This window comes from Cibotium barometz, chromosome 48 (assembly GCF_041138505.1).
Source record: "Cibotium barometz isolate CiBa-2024 chromosome 48, ASM4113850v1, whole genome shotgun sequence".
NCBI lineage: Eukaryota > Viridiplantae > Streptophyta > Polypodiopsida > Cyatheales > Cibotiaceae > Cibotium > Cibotium barometz.
In genome coordinates, this window is record NC_141093.1 from 5,757,285 (window position 1) to 5,776,086 (window position 18,802).

The window sequence follows — 18,802 nt, forward strand, 5'->3', positions numbered from 1 at the left end:
GATTTTGGTGAAATCATAGACGTGATCAGAAATCACGGGCATGATCACGATAGAAATCACTATTCTCAGCTTTTTTTTGCTACCCTTAGTGTCAGGGTAACCTTAGAAATACCTCAAAAATCATAGCCATGATCCTCTACAAGTTCAATGAATGTATATATGAGTTCCTTAAGGCCTCTTTCAGATATTAACCTTATGAAATTATAAAGTGCATCATGATTGGTGATGTGGAAAGCATATTTAATGAGTAATCTCGAGGTTAGTGAGATAGCTCGAATTGTTAGAGAATCACGGTGTGATCAAAAATCACAGTCGTGATTCTACAAATTGTAGAATCATCTCGTGAACACGATTCTACAGGTTTTGACCAAAAATCAATGGTTTAGTGGTGCAAATCTTAATCTCTCTAGTTAAAAATTTCCATATTGTTCCTTTGTAACATAAATGTTTAAGTGATAGCCAAGTAATAGGATCAATGGCTCTTTATTTTTTAAGATTTTCAAAAATACAAAAATAGGTGTTTCTTACCCGCACGGTGTGATTATTGAGTTCCACCATGCAAGTATAGATAGATGCAAATGCTTTGTTTTGTTGCTTTTCTAAATCTTAACAATGCAAACAACCATTTCTAATGCTAAAATAGTAGAAAACAATCCTTCTTTTTCTCTTCTCTCCCTTCTCACAACCTTATCCACAACTTATCCTCTTATCAACCACCAATCGCACAGCTTTAAGAAGCCATATTAAGGAAAAAGGGACTTGTAAGAAGATGATAAGGGTTGTAAATAGAGTAGATAGAGACTGATGGGTCCCCATTATAGTGGTACCAAAAATGTTACGGACTGATGGGTCCCCATTATAGTGGTACCAAAAATGTTACGGACTACACTACCCCTCTCCTATTGTAAACGGATAATGCTTACCTTAACTCGTCATTCGAAAACTTATCGGCATCCAATCTCGTATCTCTAAAGACTCCAAGCTATGCTAGGGATAGCTAGCTTCAATCCTTTGTCTCACACTCCTCATCAAGATATCACCATGAGGATGTCTCTCCTCATATAAGGACACTCACTCACTCACTCCTCTCTTCTCTCACACTCATAAATACAAGCATAAGAGGAACATGTACTAAGAATGAAGCTCGCTCTTCTCCCAACTCTCTCTCTCTCTCACCATAGAAACAAGAGGGCAAGGAGATAAGACTTAAATCAGTTGGCACAAAGGGAGATCATGTCTTATATTATGAGAATTTTTTATTTATACAATTCGTCCCTTATTCACACTTGGGTGCCCAAAACTTCAAAATAGATTAACTAAATGATTACAAGATACATAGATTTGAGCATTGCCAGCCATTCTCATAATTACAACTTTTATAGTGTCATTTCATGAAACTTATTATGCTATCTCTCTCATATAATGGATAGATGCTAAGGTTAACCTTAAACTGGGATTAATAGACATCATTATGTGACAAGATGTTGACCAGTTCAAAGATGCACAGCATCAAGTGACCGAGTGTTATGGGCTACCACACCTCCAAGAGGGAACTCAATGCATTCACCTAAAGGATGAGCAATAGAACACAACTGTCATAGGGCACTTACCAATGTTTCAAACTTGAGTCCCTTGAGGCCTCCAAGTTCACTTGCTAAGATCCAAACCTCCAAGCTCCACCCCCACACTGTCATCTCGTAGAGTCGCTCACACCGTCACATAAGACAATCACTCTCTCTTACTCTCCTCCCACACAAGCATGAATCATACAAGCATAGAAGAGGCACAAATGCTAGAATGCTCGCTCACACCGTCACATAAGACAAACACTCTCTCTCACTCTCCTCCCACACAAGCATGAATCATACAAGCATAGAAGAGGCACAAATGCTAGAATGCTCACTCTCAAGACACAAAGAAGAGCTCTCAATAGCACAAAGGAGGATTGTGTCTTTTCATGATTATGAGAAAATGCCTTATATACATTTGATCCTTATTAACACTTGGGCGTCCAAAACTTACTTAACTAGCCTTCGATGTAGGTTCTCTCCTTAGAACCTGTTACCAAGGTCTAAAGACCTGGTCACCGAACTCACGTCGGTAGAAATTTCTTCATCACTGAAGCTTCCTAAGGGTGCATTTTTGAAGGCTGAGTATGAGCGCCAAAACCCTGTGTCCACCATGTCTGCGAACGTGACATGCATGTAAGATGGAAGACACCTTAGACGATGGTAATACAACATCATGCCCCGGTCAAATGGGCCTTGATTCATGTCAAACTGTAGGTGCTCAGCTTCATAGCCATCATAGGGCTCTTTGGGTTGATCACTCAAGACTACGAGCAATTTAAAAAATTGAAACCTTGCCACGATTGTGGGGTCCGGGATACGGTGCCATGCTTGTATCCAAGTAAGCATTTGTTTCCTTTGCTCCCATATGTTTGGAAATTGCAACAGACATGGGAGTCGCGCTGATTGGCCTCCTGAAACTCCAATAGAGTCCATCTTCTCTTAAGGGGCATGTACAATGGGTCAACCCACTGAGTTGGTGGCACGCACATATAGACTTGGCTATACTTTGGAATTGTTAAGTATGCTTTTCCCTAGTTTGGCTGTATTCCAAAATCCTCTAGTTTGGGTTGTGCCTCATCTGTGACAATATGAATTGACTTCCAATTGGCACTTATAGTTGCATGCCATGGTTATCCACCAATGTACAAGGTTAATGTCATAGAAGAGGTTATTTGGGAATACAATTGTGCTCCTTGATGTCATCAATCCCCATTGCTTCAAGTGGACACAATTCAATGTAAGATACACAAGGAAACTCCAAAAGAGGACAATTTGACTTCAATGATCCACACTTAGGTATATGCAATTCCCTTGATGCAATCAATGCATAACAAGATCAATGAGACCTATGTCCATGCATGCATATTGAAGAGAAATCCAAAGCAAACCCTAATTTTAGGGCACTTTCCTAAAACCCTGTTTCTCCAATAAACCCTAATCCCCTATTGATTTTGATGCAATAATGACATGAGAGGATAATGGAAGGCTTATTGATGAGATTGAATGCCTTGGATCCCATGAAAGTATGCAAGAAACCCGAATTTCTCAAGAAACCTCCAAATTGCCAAGAAGAGAAAATTTCTCATGAAATCCTTTGGTCATGCACAAATTGATTACACATATGCATCTAGCCAAGCATGATTAAGAAGATTGATAAGAAATTTTCTTAAGATTTGATGAAAAATCCTAATTCTTCCCATGAGATTCAAGTAATGAAAGAATTTAAAAGGAATCTGAAGAAATCTCATGCTCACTCATACATTGATCCATATGTGAGTGTAGCCAAGTATGATTGGAAGGATTATTGAAGAAATTTTTGATAGGAAAACCTAATTTCTCCATGAATCCCACACATGCAAAAATCGAAAAGAACAAGAAACATTGCTTGAAATTAAGCTTGGCTTACACATGTAGGAGCTTTGCTTGATGGTCCACATACTTTCTCTTGATTTCTCCACACAGCCAGCAGGCTGCCATCATTTTGGAGAAAAATGCAGCCTATGAGATGTTGATAACCATGCTTGATGCGGCTTATGGCTTAGCTCTTAAGCTTACCTAAGCTTAAGTAAAGCTTAAGCTAGCTTAAGCTTGGCTTTCAAGCTTCACGACACCATGAATAAGAGACGAAAACATGTGCAACTATTTAGTCCCATAGCCAGCATTCGACATCCATTTGAGAGCAAGAAGAGGCTTGAAATGTAGCTCAGAACATGGTGAATCCACTAAGCTCAGTGATTGCAAGGATTAGGCTCAAAGAGAGACTCCATAGCCATCAAGATCAAGCACCAAGAAAGGGGACAAAGATGCAAACGTTTTAACTTTTGATTAATGATCAAGATTAACAGTAATCTTCCCCCATTTTTGGCCCCCTCTGTTCAAATTTGGAGCGACTACCCTAGATTTTGGTCCACAACAATGATCCATAGCCCCAAAAAGCTTAGGACAAACCAAAAATCAAAGAGATTTTCATCATCCCACAATCACCATGTCCATTTCTTGATCAAGAAATCAAGAAAATCAAGAAATCCAATAACTTCTCCAATTTTCTTGAAATCATGAAGAAAATGGATCAAAGACAAAGCTCTAATACCAACGAAAGAAAGTGGTAACCTAGATTATCCTAGATTTAGCCTAGCCTTGAATTAGCCTAGATTATGGAGATTAGCCTAGGTTTAGAGAGAGTAAGACTTGTGTATTCTTGATTATCAAAAAGGTATCAAAATATAGTGTATGTGGCCTATATACAAGACCCCCCTTTTCACACTATCATAAGTGTTGTCCATGTGGACATGATCAATTGGCCTTGGGCCCATTATTCATATGAGAACATTCCACTTTGTTACAGTGATCCAGGTTGAGATATGATGGATATACAACCCATCATTATGCTTACATGGTTAAAGCAATATATGAGTTGGATCCCACTTGTTTTAAACAAGTACTTAGAAATAAAAAATAGAAAGTTGCCATGGATGATGAGATGGTAGTATTAAATGCAAATGCAACATGGGATTTTAGTGCCTTTGCCTAAGGAAAAGAAGAAAATTAGATGTAAGTGGGTTGTATAAGGTCGAGCATAACTCAGATAGATCAGTGTAAGCAAGTATATAGGTAGACATATGGCATTTACTATCAGAAGACATTCAACCCAATTGCAACCATGGACTTGCCACATGTAAAGAGCTTGGAGACATTTACACATATTACCACAAAAAGAACATCAAGCAAGATATGTTGCCAAAAAAGAGCCTTGATGTCCAACCTTGGAATATACCCACTTAATTAAAAGACTTATCCGGGAATATATCCACTTAATTAAATTGCTCTTCCAAAAAAAGATTTCGGTGCCTTATTTACAATTAAATTATTGATTAAAAAGTAAAAAGAGATGAGAACTGCTTTGTCATTTGCTAAGAAAGGCCTGCACACCTAGGGAGATCTATGGAATAAACAGCACAATAGGTGGTTAGTATGCTTGGAGGAACTACGTGCGCTAACCACCAGAATTAGCAATAGAGATTGGTCCCTTATCGAGTCCAGGTTTCAGTGTTGGAATGATCTCTCAACCCATCTTCTCCATATTCATGCTTCTCTTCATGTCTCATCTACCTTTGGAAATCTGACCAACCCTTAATGCCTATCCCCCCCCCCCAGAAAGTACAGTCCCCCCCATCCATATAAAGCTTAACTCTAGATGGAATGTGATTCTAGACAGGAAACAATGGTACTTCAAGTTTACAAACCTTTGGTCTATTAAAATCGAACCTAAGAAATCTTGCTTGCTCTGGCTTATCCTGCACAACGCAATCTGGACTAATGCAAAGGCCCATTTTGTACCTCTTCTTAAATGTGATCTATCATGGAAGCAAATTATTTTGGGTGATTTTGTTGGTTACTCAAAACTTAAATAGAATATGCTCAGAGCTAAGTTGCTATGGCACATCGGTTACAAAGGAATGAATGGTTTTCAACAACACAAAACCTACCTCTGTCTTTGGCCTGATTTCTTCTTTTTTTCGACAAGCCAGAAGGGAACTGAAGGAACATAAGGTAGGAGAGGACATAGGTATTGAAGAGTCCACAGAGAAATTGAAGAGGATGGCTCTGAGACCGGGCTATTAATGCCCACTAGCTAATATTTTCAGCTTCAGAGTTGCATTGTAAATACATATTCTAATAAGAGCATCCTTGCACTGTAGTGGCTCAAGGTCTGTGGGCTTGGCCCCCCTTTGATCTAGTATATCCTTTCTCTACTCCATCTAGGAGTTTTTTTCTCATTTGCCCCCCCCCCCCCCCCCTTTTTTTTTTTTTTTAAAAGAAGGAAAGCATCGAGTGTAAACTAATAAAAAAGAAAGCACGACGTAGAGGAAAGCATCGAGTATAAACTAATAAAAAAGAAAGCACGAGACTTTAGCTATACTCTAGCCTTCCTGTGCGGTCATAAAAATGGCTGCGGTAGGCTATGGAGAGAGAGAGAGACAGAGTTGATGGCCGCCGCTCATACTCACAGCCTGAACTCGAAGGGTTTGCCCCATTTCGCCCTGCCATGGATGGAGCTGGGGAAGCTGAAGGAGAGGGAGAGGTGGCAGGCCACGGGCATCGCCCTCCTCGAACGGGCCGTCCTCAAAGAAATCCAAGTCATGAAACAAGATGCCACCAGCCTCATCCCCACCCCTGCCCTCGAGACCAGACCTAGCTTCAACGCCGCCCGCCCAAAACCTGCGCCGCCCGCCCGCCAAGAGTCCCTCATCGACATCAAGAGGGTCCTCACCGAGAGATCGGACGCGTGTGAAACCAAAATAGCCACCATCTTCTGTGAGTTTCATGATCTAATATTCATTTGGGGAAAATAACGTTTCTTTTTCAAATCTATTTTTTAATTTGATTTTCTTTCCTAGACCTGAATTTTGGTAAAGTTGCAGCACAATTCAAGGTCTTCTTCCCTCCCGTCAAGATGGATGCACCTTTTAGCACCGCTGGAGAGTAATAATAATCTATGGAGACACTTGGCCATAAATTTAGATATGAAGAATTATAATATTTCGTTTGTAATCCTAATCCGATTATTGTAATCTATGAATGGTTTTTTAAATTGTTGCAATGCCCCTATTTAGTTCTAAGTTATAGTATGGGTTAGAGGTGGCACATCTTGTGTGTCTCCATTATATTTGACAATAGCGATCGTGTGTTCTTGATTATGGAAGCCAAAAATCTTGTAGATTTCTTTTTTTTTTTCAAAGTTGGGCGTTAGGAAGCGGGCTTAGTACCCATGGGACCCCCCTTATCCCACAAAGCAGGGGCAAGCTTCAATCGGTACACAAGGGTAAGGCATCAATCGGGGTAGCCAGCAGGGTTCGAACCCATGACCTGGGTTTTGACAACGAAACACCTTAACAACTGAGCTACAGCCCGATGATAAATCTTGTAGATTTCTACAAATACCACATGATGCAGCATTAATGCATGCTTGTGTGATATACATACATGCTTTTTATTGGGCATGTACATAGTGTGAGCACGCAAAGATTTTTTTGCGAGATTAGTTACTGAAAGGAAATGTTGTTGGGTAGGTTCGAACCCACAACCTCCCTTTGAGAGGCCGGGCAACTCTATAGATTCCATTGACATGTGACTATTTTTGAGCAAGATTTTCTTAGACTAATAACACATTGACCTTTGGTGCTAAGATTCAACATGGCATCACAACACCTTGCTTGTAACATGGTTTACAGTACACTTTTCCAAAAAGCAATACATGAAATGCTATTAATCCCTTTGATGTAGCATGATTCATATAGACATGCCAAAATAGAAAGTAATAAAAAATCCAACCACACTTAAGCATGTACAATTCTCAAAAGCATACTTGCATGGTTCAATCAAATGTATCTCATCACTATCACATCTTGTTCAAAATAACACGAGAAATTTGATCCCAAAATGCACCTACATCATTAATTAGTAAGGAAAGAAAAAGACACACTATCTAAACCGCAAGATGCTATCCTCCTCCGCACGATCATCGACAAAATGAATACCAATGTGTCTTTCATAGTCTACACTCCCCACCATAAAAGAAGTAAATTGTTCTGCATAGCAGTTCGAACGTGGTAGTAGACATGTAAAGTGGCTTATGAATTTGGCACAATGCATTGAAGGTGTTATCACCTTGACCCAATCTTTAACAATAAAAAAACTTTAGAGTGCTTGGAATATGGCTATAAAGATGCTAAGAGGGCTTGCTTTTAGTGCTATATAGCACGACTCACCATGGTGCTACTAAAGAACCATTGTTGCTATTTAGATAGACAATATAATGATAGCTTGCTTTTAGTGCTATGTAGCACTCACCATGGTGCTATTAAAGAATCATTGGTGCTATTTCCTATCTAAATTAGTATTCAAGAATCATTGTTGAGTGCTTTTAATGCTTGTTAAGTACTTATAGTCTTAAAACCACTTTATTTACTTTCTTTCCAATAGTACATAAAAGTATTTCTAAGGTATTTCTTTGGCCCACCTTACCATGCTTATACCCATTTCTATTTTTTGATTTTCTAATTGCCTTTCAATAGTTATTTTAAAGGTGTTTTTCTTTTGCTTCTTGGCCAATATTTTTTAAGATACACGTATTTTTTTGGGCTTGGCCAATATCCCTTGCTCTTCCTTTATCTTTTTCTTTAAATGTAATCCAAGTTGCCTCATCTATTGTTTTACACTCACTCTTGTGGCATGCCTCTTACACAACTCTTTCTTGTCCTATGAATGTGCCTTTCTTTATTTATATCTGCCAAGGACAATGCTTTCTTCCCTAACTTGATAACAAGAATCTTCCCTTCATAGGCCCATCCTACCCAAGTTGAGTACCCTTGTATACATCTATTTAAATCTACCTTTTTTCATTTGTATCCACAATGGATAATATTTTCTTTCCTAATTTGACAAGAATAACCTTCTCTTCATAGACCCATCCATCCCAAATATGAGAGAGGTGTACATGCAAAATATACAGGTGGCACCAACATTGTCCAACTTTTTTGCATATATTTGAAATAGCTTTCTTTAACTCAACCAAAGAAGAGAGATACCGATAAATTAAAGTGAATTGTACAAAACCCTTGTTTTATAAAAAAGCTCAAATGTGTGTTTTTAATGAACCAAAATGTAGTGCCTATAATGTCTCACCTACATGCTAAAAGCATCATGAACTATTGGTAAGGTCAACAAGTATCAAAGGAGGAGATCCCACCATCATGTCTGGAACCAAGGTGTTGAGATATTGAGTGTGGATACCTTTGCACTTATATGGCATTGGCATTGTTGGTGTGAGATTATGGTTTTGCCAGTGGTTTTACATGCTATACAACATCCACTTTGGTTACTAGAGTGGCACAATAATAGCGCCAACTCATATAATCGGGTGTTCATAGTATGGACCTTGTATATTTTAGTAGTAGAGTACCTTCCCTTATAGTATGAACTCTTATCTTTATGCTACTAGAGTGGCATAGTAATAATGCCAACTCATATAATCAGGTCCACACTATGGACCTTGAATATTTTAGTAGTCGAGTACTTTCCCTTATAGTATGTACTCTTATCTTCATGTTATAGTTATAGAGAAGTAAGAAGAAAGAAGAAAGAAGAAAATTCAGCCATCTTTTGTGTGTGTGTGTGTGTGTGTGTGTGTGTGTGTGAAGAAGTTTTCTTACAAGGAGCTCAAGCTCACCCTCTCCATGCATCCTTCTCATGGTATTATAACACTAGTTCGTGTAATGAGATTAAGAGCAAAGGAAAGGAAAGGGTAACTCTATCTCTTTGCCTTTGATTCAAAGGCAAATCTATGCAGGTAGATGCTTGTGAAGGACAACGATAATATAGGCATAGCAGGAGGGGGCATTGTCATATTTTGGGGATACCTCTTTGATGAAATAAAAGCATAGTGTCTACTGGGTTTTAGGCCCAAAGGATATATCTTTATTTTGTCCATCCACAAACCCCATTTTGGCTCCACAAGGTTTTCAATGACATTTTGCACAAGTGTCGATAGTGATAATTTTTAGTTGTGCAGTGCTTTTGTACATGTTTGACATGGAATGCTATGTATAATTGTTGATTTGAAATGCCTACATAGATTTTAGGATCTTTACATGTATGGAAGATGTGTTGATGTGATTGGTTCACATAAAGTGGTTACATAACAGGTTACCATTGGTAATTATGTAAATATCCATCATACATATTATTAGAGATTAGAGGATTGTCATGAGTATAGAAGTACTGCAAGTCCTTTTTGAAGTATAGAATACCATATTTGGTGTAAGTGAAACATTATATCCTAGATTGTGAGCAAGAGGCTAGACAAGAAAAACTTATAAGCATGGAAGTTCAAGATGGAAATCTTCCACACAGAAAAAGGATATTGAGAGTTTTTTATAGGAGACGAGAAGGAGCCCAAGATTTTGAAAGAAAATCCCACTCCATAATAGGCACAAGACTTTAAGGCATGGCATGAGAGGGTCATGAAGGTTATGTAAATTAGCTCTCTATTAGTGTTTCTGATTCTATGATTGGGCTTATATAGGATGGAGTGACACCTAAAGATGTATAGATACCTTGGTTAAGCATGTATAGCACAAGATGTAGTGACACCTTAAGATGCATGGATACCTTGATTAAGCTATATAACACCAATACCAAGACTATTAGCCTTCTACCTCCAAGAAGTTCAGGTGTGAATAGCGCTAATCACACGGGCACTTTTTACCCTGTGCTGGCAAGGGTTTTTTTCTCGTGAGAACACACCCTTAGTGTGTTAGCAACCACGTCAGCCCTAGTGTGAGGGCTACTAGAGTTGTACTCCACTCACTCATTATCTCATTCGAGTACATTTTAGCTACTATCGATATCATCTATGTCTCTCTCTAAGCTCGTGTGCATGTTTTGTTTGTGAATATATGAAGATCATTTTCGTTCACATCCAACATTGGTACCAAAGCCTTGTTGTCTTGAAGAGAGTGCCTAGGGTTAAGAGTTTGGCTTCACAGAGCGAATAGCTCTTCTCCATCAAACACTATCCCAGTGCAAGTTTCAGAGCTCTCATTCTATTGCCGCTCCTATTGATCTTCATCTCATTGGCATCACCACTCATTTTGGGTACGATCTTCATCTCATTGGCATCACCACTCATTTTGGGTAAGATCTTGCTTTGCGCACTTTCAATCAAATCTAGGGTTTTTCCTTCTTTTGTACATTTGCGTTATTTTTTGTTAATACTACTGTACATTCAAGGCTCACCCCCACACTAGCTTTTCACTCATCTTTCAACAGAGGTTCTCAGCTGGTACTACTCTTGTTGCTACTATTCAATCATATAGCTTTCTTTTGACATTAGACTTCTGCATCTGTCAAACAGCTTTGAACTATCAGCTTCTTAACATTCTTCTTGAGCATTTGACTTTTGCATCAGTTGATTTTTCTTGGTCAGCTCATTTAACTATGTTAGTTAGTATTTCCATATCAGTAGCTCAGCCCAACGCTTTCCACATTCAAAGTCTGGCTTTCAATCTTCAACTTTTAGCACTTTGCTATCTGCTTTCAGCGTGTGGCTCTCGGCTTTAAGCATTTAACACATTGCTCTACATTCAGAAGCCTATTTTTCAATCTTTGGTTTCTTATTTTCAACAGTCAATGCTTCGCGTTTTGAATTCAGCAATTGGACGGGTTTACTTTTCTAGTTGGGTTTAATTTTAGCAGACTCTAATTACAGGACTGTCGACTTTGATCTGTTGTCACCACATCAGCATCCATTAGACTTGCTGACTCCATGCCAGCTTTAAATCTACTGATAACACGTCAACTTTGGAACTGTTGGCTCCATGTAAGCTTTGAATTTGCTGATGCCATGTCACCTTTGGACTTGGTGACTTCACGTCAGCATCAGAACTACTGCTGCTGATTCTACGTCAGCTTTCGTCTTCCTGATTCCATGTCGGCTTCTGGTTAGCTATGATTTTGACCTACTGCTTCCCATCCGACTCCACACTTGCCGATTTTTCAACTTACTTCTCGTAAGTTTGCACATCCCGCTATAGACATTTGAAGTACTTTGACTCCCTTTGCAGGTAATCCTTGTATCAGATACACTTCAATCTATACATTCCTTTGCCATGCAACATGTCCAAAAACACCAATGAATTGTTCGGCATGTTATCCATTGAGGATAAGCTGGATGGAACCAACTATCCCATGTGGGTATATATGATGCGTCATGTTTTGGTGGCAAAGAACCTGTGGGTATATGTATTTGGTGGTGCTAACACCCGGCCTGCTGGGCCCTCATTTGCTATCAGCATATCCTTTGGATCCGCTGTTGGCACTAGAGAATATGGATCTAGTGTACAGCCTGCACTTGTTCCTTCTACACTGGAACAACTCAGATGGGATGCCAAAGATGCACAGGCGCATGCACTTATTACTCTCTCCTACAAACGGTAAGTTATTTCTCACATCCGATCATGTTCACCTATAAGAGTGCATGGGATCTCTATATCGGATCCGTAATGAAACTCGAGTTGCCTATCTTTGGAAAAAGCTTGACTTGGAGCATCTGACAGAGGGTGAATCTATGGATGCATTTCTCACCCATGTCAAGGACCTCTACGAGAACAATTGATCAGTATTGATGAGGTTATTTTAGATAGTTCTCTTGTCTCTACTATTCTCAATAGCCTAACTGAATCAGGGATTTGCTACCACACTTCACCTCTTAATAAAGAGTAATTTAGAGTTGCATACCTTTGATGAGTTGATGGCTCTCCTGCTTCAGGAAGAGCAGTCTTGTTCCAATAGGAACAATATGCTTAATTTCGATCGGGCATTTGCTACCTCCCATCATGGAAAATGTAGATCTGGGGATCCATCTTGTGCTAAAGCCTAAGGCAAAAGCCCTAGCCCAATCAGATAACCCTAAGCCCAAAGAGGAGCCCAATCAGATCCATCTTGTGCTAAGGCAAAAGCCCTAGCCCAATCAGATAACCCTAAGCCCAAAGAGGAGCCAGCTGAGAAGAAGTAGAGATGCAATTACTTTCAGAAACCTTATCTTGTTTTAAAGTACTGTCGAAAGAGGAAGGAGAGTGAGAAGAAGAAGAAGCATCAAGGACTTGTTGCCACTACAAGTGACAATGTAGAGGAAGAAATTTTTGCACATGATGGCTATGCACTGATAGTAACATGCAATGATCTGCCTACCTATTGTCTCTCCTTGTCACATGCTAACTAGGACTTTGATTCTAGTGCCACTAAGTACATTACTTCATATGCAAGCAGTTGTTTTCTACCTTGAGAGATGCTCCGTTAGGCGGCACAGTTTTGTGTGTTAACAATGTATCCTATGCCATCAAAGGATTTGGCAATGTAGAATTAACTTATAGCTCTAGGGATGCTTATACTCTTGTTGACACCTTGTATGTACCCGGAATCTGTAGTAAGAATCTCATTTTTGTCTTAGCACTTACCAAAGCTAGCTTGAATATTCCATTTTCTAATCGTTTGTTGTTCCATTCATGAGACAGAACTGATTTTGATGCGCTTCTCTTATTTGGTACATTGTGCAATCACCTATTCATGCTTGACATGTATGAAAGGAGTATTAATCCTCATGCAGATGCGTTGATTGTTTCCACACCATAGATTCAGCATTACACTAAGCTTTGGCATGCTTAGTTTGGTCACTTGAATTTTCCATCTCTGTTGTGGTTATTGCATCAAGCTATGGTTCATGAGCTTCCTATGCAGCTCTCCCACAAGCATGTATGCGAGGGATGTATACTAGGAAAGATGCTAGTCCTTTTTGAAAGATGGCACTATCCGTGCCACTTGCCCATTGCAGCTAATGCACAGTGATGCGGGCTCCCTCTTTCGGTGGACATTTGTACTTCATGACTTTTATTGATGACTACACACACTTCTACTAGGTGTATGGTCTAAAATTGAAGTTGGATGCCTTCACAGCTTTCTGTCAATTTCTTCCTCTTGCTGAAAATGCTTGCAAATCATAAGCTGTTGACATTGTGTACCAAAAAGGGTAGGGATATTTGTCAAATGAATTTGTTGCCTTCATGCTGTCCCCCATAGCATTTCTCATCAGTGTACTACTCCTTATACACCACAGCAAAATTGTGTAGTTGAACGTCGTAATCAGACACTCATGGAAATGGTGAGATGTATGATCAAAAGCAAGGATTTTCCTTCTAGATTTTAGCTTGAAGTGGCCATGTGTGCCAATTATGTATTAAACTACTGTCCAATTAAGGCTTTGAAATCTATGACAACTTATGAAGCTTGGAATGGCAGAATTTCAGTCATTACTCATATGCTTGTATTCAGATTATGTGCAGGTACCAGCATAATATAGACATAAGCTTAAAGGAAAGGCTTTGAAATGTATCTTTGTGGGGTATAGCAGTGAAAGCAAAGAATGCTGTATTGTATGTTCCATCTAGTTAGAAGCTTATTGTATTCAAAGATATCATCTTTAATGAATATGCATCGCATGCCATGCTTTCCTATTGGCTACCGCCATCCATTGATGCTCCGGATGTATTTGATACATTGCCGCCTTTTTCTGGTGCTGGTGCTAACTCTATTTGGTACTGGTGCTGACTCCTCTGAGCCTACCTTAGCTTCGACTTAGCCACCTCTATTGCAGCCCATCAGTAGATTCAACAATTTAACAATATCCCTATTGCTCCGGATCAACAATCCCTTAATCCGGATGCCTTAGGTGATCTATTAATTGAAGAGGATACAACTATTCATAATTCTCAGTGGATTCCGTGCTAACACCATATTGGGGAATATGGGAATTTCCCATAAGTTTGGGACATGTGGTCAAATCTTTGGATTAATCATAACTTGAACACCGTTACTCCAAATTGAGTGCTCTATAGCTCACTAGATTCCATTTTCCAAGCGCTTTCCAACAATAGGTCACATGATATGGTTTTGAAAAACTTATAGGCATGTTATCCAGGTCCCACCTTTTTAGTATTCAAAAAATGGGAGTTGGGAAATTCCCAAACTCACGAATATAGTGTTTGCTGGCTCCGGGCTACTTTGCATGATAGCAAGCTACCTAAACCTTTGCTAGGCAGGACATGAGCTGCCTCTAGACATACATCTTATTTTGTAGACACAGCCCTTGTCGCTACTACTGCACTGAATAAGGAACCACTTTCTCACTTTGATGCCTTGGAGGATGACAATTTGGTTTCAGCCATGTGTTCGAAATTGGATTCCATTGCTAGAAATGATACATGGGAGTTATGTGATTTGCCTGTCGAGACAAGTGTGCTATAGGCACCAAGAGGATGTTTAAGCTAAAATAGAAGCCTGACGGCTCTATTGATCAGTATAAGGCTTGATTAGTTGCCAAGGGCTATGCCCAAAGGGAAGGCATTGACTATGATGAGATTTTTGCACCTACATATTACGTATGATGACCATTTGGACTCTAGTTGCATTGGAAAGCATAAGGGTTAGAATGTGCATCAGTTGGATGTCGAAACTACATTTTCTGAATGGTCATCTGCATGAAGAGGTTCATATCACACAACCTCTTTGGTTTGTTCAGTAGGTGCAGAGCATCAGGTATGTAGATTGCACAAAACACTATATGGCCTTAAACAGACTCCTCATGCTTGGTATGAGAAGATACATGCATACTTGCTCTCTTGCCTGTTTCAAAATAGCCCCACTGAAAGCACTCTTTATGTACACAAAGACATGGATCATCTCCTTATCCTCAATCTTTATGTGGACGATCTGCTCATGATAGGCCTTGACGAGGGACATATTGCAGCTTTCATCACTGACCTGTAGAATACATTTGATGTGACATGGGTTTTCTACATTATTATTTGGGTATCTAGTTTGTTTTCTAATTGAGGGGGACATCATGTTATCTTAGAGAAGATATATTCAGTAGCTCTGGAATGATTTTAAATGATAGATTGCAAACCTGTTTCTACTCCTATGGAACCCGGTCTCTAACTGTCAATTAAGGACTCTTTTGAGCCCTTTGATGTAGCCACCTATCAGCAAGCTGCTGGATGCCTTATATATATGTACAATACCTGTCTAGATGTTTTGTATGCAGTGTCAAAATTGAGCAGGTTTATGCAGTGTCCTGGCACTTGACATTGGCAAGTAGTGAAGCGTGTCTTCCGCTACCTTTCAAGGCACTCAACACACTATGCATTGTTTTACAATAGTGTATGTTCTTTATGCTTGTGTGCCTACACAGATAGTGGGCAGAATGTTATGACACTAGAGTGTCAACCAATGGATACTGTTTCCTTCTTGGAAGCTCATGCATGTCATGGCTCAATAAGAAGCAGTCGATAGTAGCTACGTCCAGTTGTGAAGTTGAACACAGGGTAGCATTCATGAGCTACTGTGGAGTGTGTTTGGCTCCGTCGTCTTTCTGTCTTGGTATTGGACAGTAATATGATACCACCCTTTATAATGATAGTTAGAGTGCATTAGCAGTTGTGCAGAATTGATTTTTCCATGCATAGACAAAGCACACTGAGGTGCATTATCACTATGTCTAGGAACAGCTCCATGTTGAACGTGCTGACACATGACAATGTGGTGGATGAATTTACCAAGCCCCTTTCTAGGGAGAAGTCTGAAGCTTTCCGAAAAGCTCTAAACTTATTACCTCTACTAGGAGTCTGCTACACCCTGTATCCGTTCGCACCATTTACTTCAAGGGGGTTTATTAGCCTTCTGCCTCCAAGAAGTTTAGGTGTGACACAACCCTTATCTCAGGAAATTTTTACCCTATGTTGGCAGGGGTTTGTTTCCCATGAGAACACACCCTTAGTGTGTTAGAGCCACGTCAACCCTAGTGTTAGGGCTACTAGAGTTGTACTCCACTCACTCATTATCTCATTCGAGTAAATTCCAGCTATCGATACGTCTCTATCACTCTGCGATCTATGAAGAGTTTTACGAACATCCAAGTCGAGCTCTTCCTCATCGAGTTGGGGGTTATCATTCCTACCACGATGACCTCGATCCATGATCCTATCAAAACAAAAATTCTTGTTAAGTCCTTTTATTTACAATTCAAATCCAACTTTAGATCCAACTGATTCTGGGGTTCTTTAGATTGGTCAGCTCTCCACAGAATCATGGGTTAAAGATCCCTTATATAGAACTCATTATCAGATAACAATTCATTTAGAACATATCATTCATATTCTTAACACAATAATGGTCCATCAGACCAAAAATTCTATTTGAACATTCCCCCATGGAAGTTTTTAGTTATGCAGGTTTTTAATTTGTCATCCCTTAACTGGATCCACTAGGTCAAGTGTTAACAGTAGCAATTTGTCAGCACAATCCACTAATCTCTTAGTGATTTGCTGAAGTCATTATCGTCATTCCAGTTACGAACATCATCACAGGGACTCGTCCCATTCATCCTCATTGTGGCTTTATTCAACTGATCACTTTTCAACCAAAATTCAGGAATCATCTTTTTTTCTTTTTTTCAATCAGAATCCAAATCAACTATTCAATTCTCAACCAGAATTTTAAAATCATATCAACCACATTCGAATTCATCAACTGGATAGCATTCTTACTTATAATTTCAAGGTCTTAGATCTACTCGTATATAGTGCCAGTAAAGAGCTGCAGTTATACCCTCGGTATATACGAGTAGTCAGGGTCCTTGGAATTATAAGGTAAATACCATCATGACTAGGCCTCAAGCAAGTCAGAGATTTCCATATAATTACGGTACTTCATCTGAAGACCCACTTTCAATTTTATGAATCTTCATTCTGAATATCAATTTGAATGAATCTTCATTCTAAATATCAATTTGTATGAATTTTATCACACAATTATAACCTTTTACTGTTACTTCACAAATTTTTGACATTTTTTGCTTTTCAGTTGATCCACTTTAGTCAATTCGCTCTGATACCATAGCTGAAAGATCCCTGCCCCCTCTGTGCAACGGATTCGGGGATGCTAGCAGTGGAAGTAGCACTTCTTGCACGGGGCAGGATCCCTCACTCGGGGCCTCGCCCACCACATATATCTGGACAAGAGACTAATCCCTTGGTTCTTCAAAAACCGAACCCAGAAAAACTTCCCCCTTACCAGAAAGCACGGGCGAATTCTCTAGGATATTTGTACTCTAACGTAGACAGGGTCATTACTGACCAAACTGATCCGATTGAACCTCTGAGTCACTTGGTCAGATCAAGGAAGAAACTTGCACTTGGATCATAGAAACCAACGCTTTTTTCCCCATCGAGAGGCACAACCGTTTATTCTTTTTCCATAGAACAATTACTATCTGGGATTTACTTCATCTATTGACTATAACAAAATTGAGTCTCATTTTACGGATCCATCAAACCAGCCTAGTCCCATGGGTTAGCCGACCGCCCAACCACTATAGTGATGGGATCCAATTAGGAATTTGGTTAGGTTTTGTCCTAGGTACCAGGGAAAAGAGTTCCCAGGCCCCCTAGCTGGATATTCATGCAAACTTAACGCCAGTCACACCACTTACACACCCAATATGAAATTGCCTTTTTCACAGATTCAGCTATCTTTAAAACAATCATTTAATGAAACCATAGTGTCACTGATCATAATCCTCCAAAATATCCTGTTGAATGCTAATTTCCAATCATTCCTTTATCGGTGTACCTATGGCATCATTGGCAACCAGAACGCTCACCACCTGTCCCCCTCAGGGGCCTTTTCCATAGTTCCTAGCTCATAGTACCCGACAATATATTCATTTATAAAAATCAAGATGGAATGTGAATGGATGTGATAAGATGTAAATAGGATGCGATAAGATGTGAATGGATGTAATAAGATGAAAATAAGATGTGACAAGATAAAAATGGGATGTGATAAGATGTGTATGAGAAGTGATAGGATGTGATAAGATGAAAATAAGATGTGATAAGATGTGATGTAATGGAAATGGATGTGGATGTGTATGTGAAAAAATGGATGTGGATGTGTATGTGAAAGAATAGATGTGGATGTGTATGTGGAAGAATGGATGTGGATATGTATGTGAAAGAATAGATGTGGATGTGTATGTGGAAGAATGGATGTGGATGTGTAGGTGAAAGAATGGATGTGGATGTGTATGTGAAAGGATGTGATGTCGATGTGAGTGA

The 18,802-nt window shown here is 39.4% G+C and overlaps 1 protein-coding gene across 2 annotated transcripts; it reads left to right on the forward strand.

Annotated features, from left to right (window-relative positions):
* Positions 1–5,983: 5,983 nt before the first annotated feature.
* Positions 5,984–6,672, forward strand: LOC147610742 (uncharacterized). 2 transcript variants are annotated; one of them, XM_086785214.1, is made up of 2 exons: positions 5,984–6,386; positions 6,494–6,672. In XM_086785214.1, the coding sequence occupies exons 1-2, from the start codon at positions 6,059–6,061 to the stop codon at positions 6,556–6,558; spliced, it is 393 nt and encodes a 130-aa protein (XP_086641340.1). In that variant the 5' UTR covers positions 5,984–6,058; the 3' UTR covers positions 6,559–6,672. The 2 variants fall into 2 exon arrangements, with proteins under 2 accessions (XP_086641340.1, XP_086641341.1); XM_086785215.1 differs by having other exon boundaries at positions 6,505–6,672.
* Positions 6,673–18,802: the final 12,130 nt, after the last annotated feature.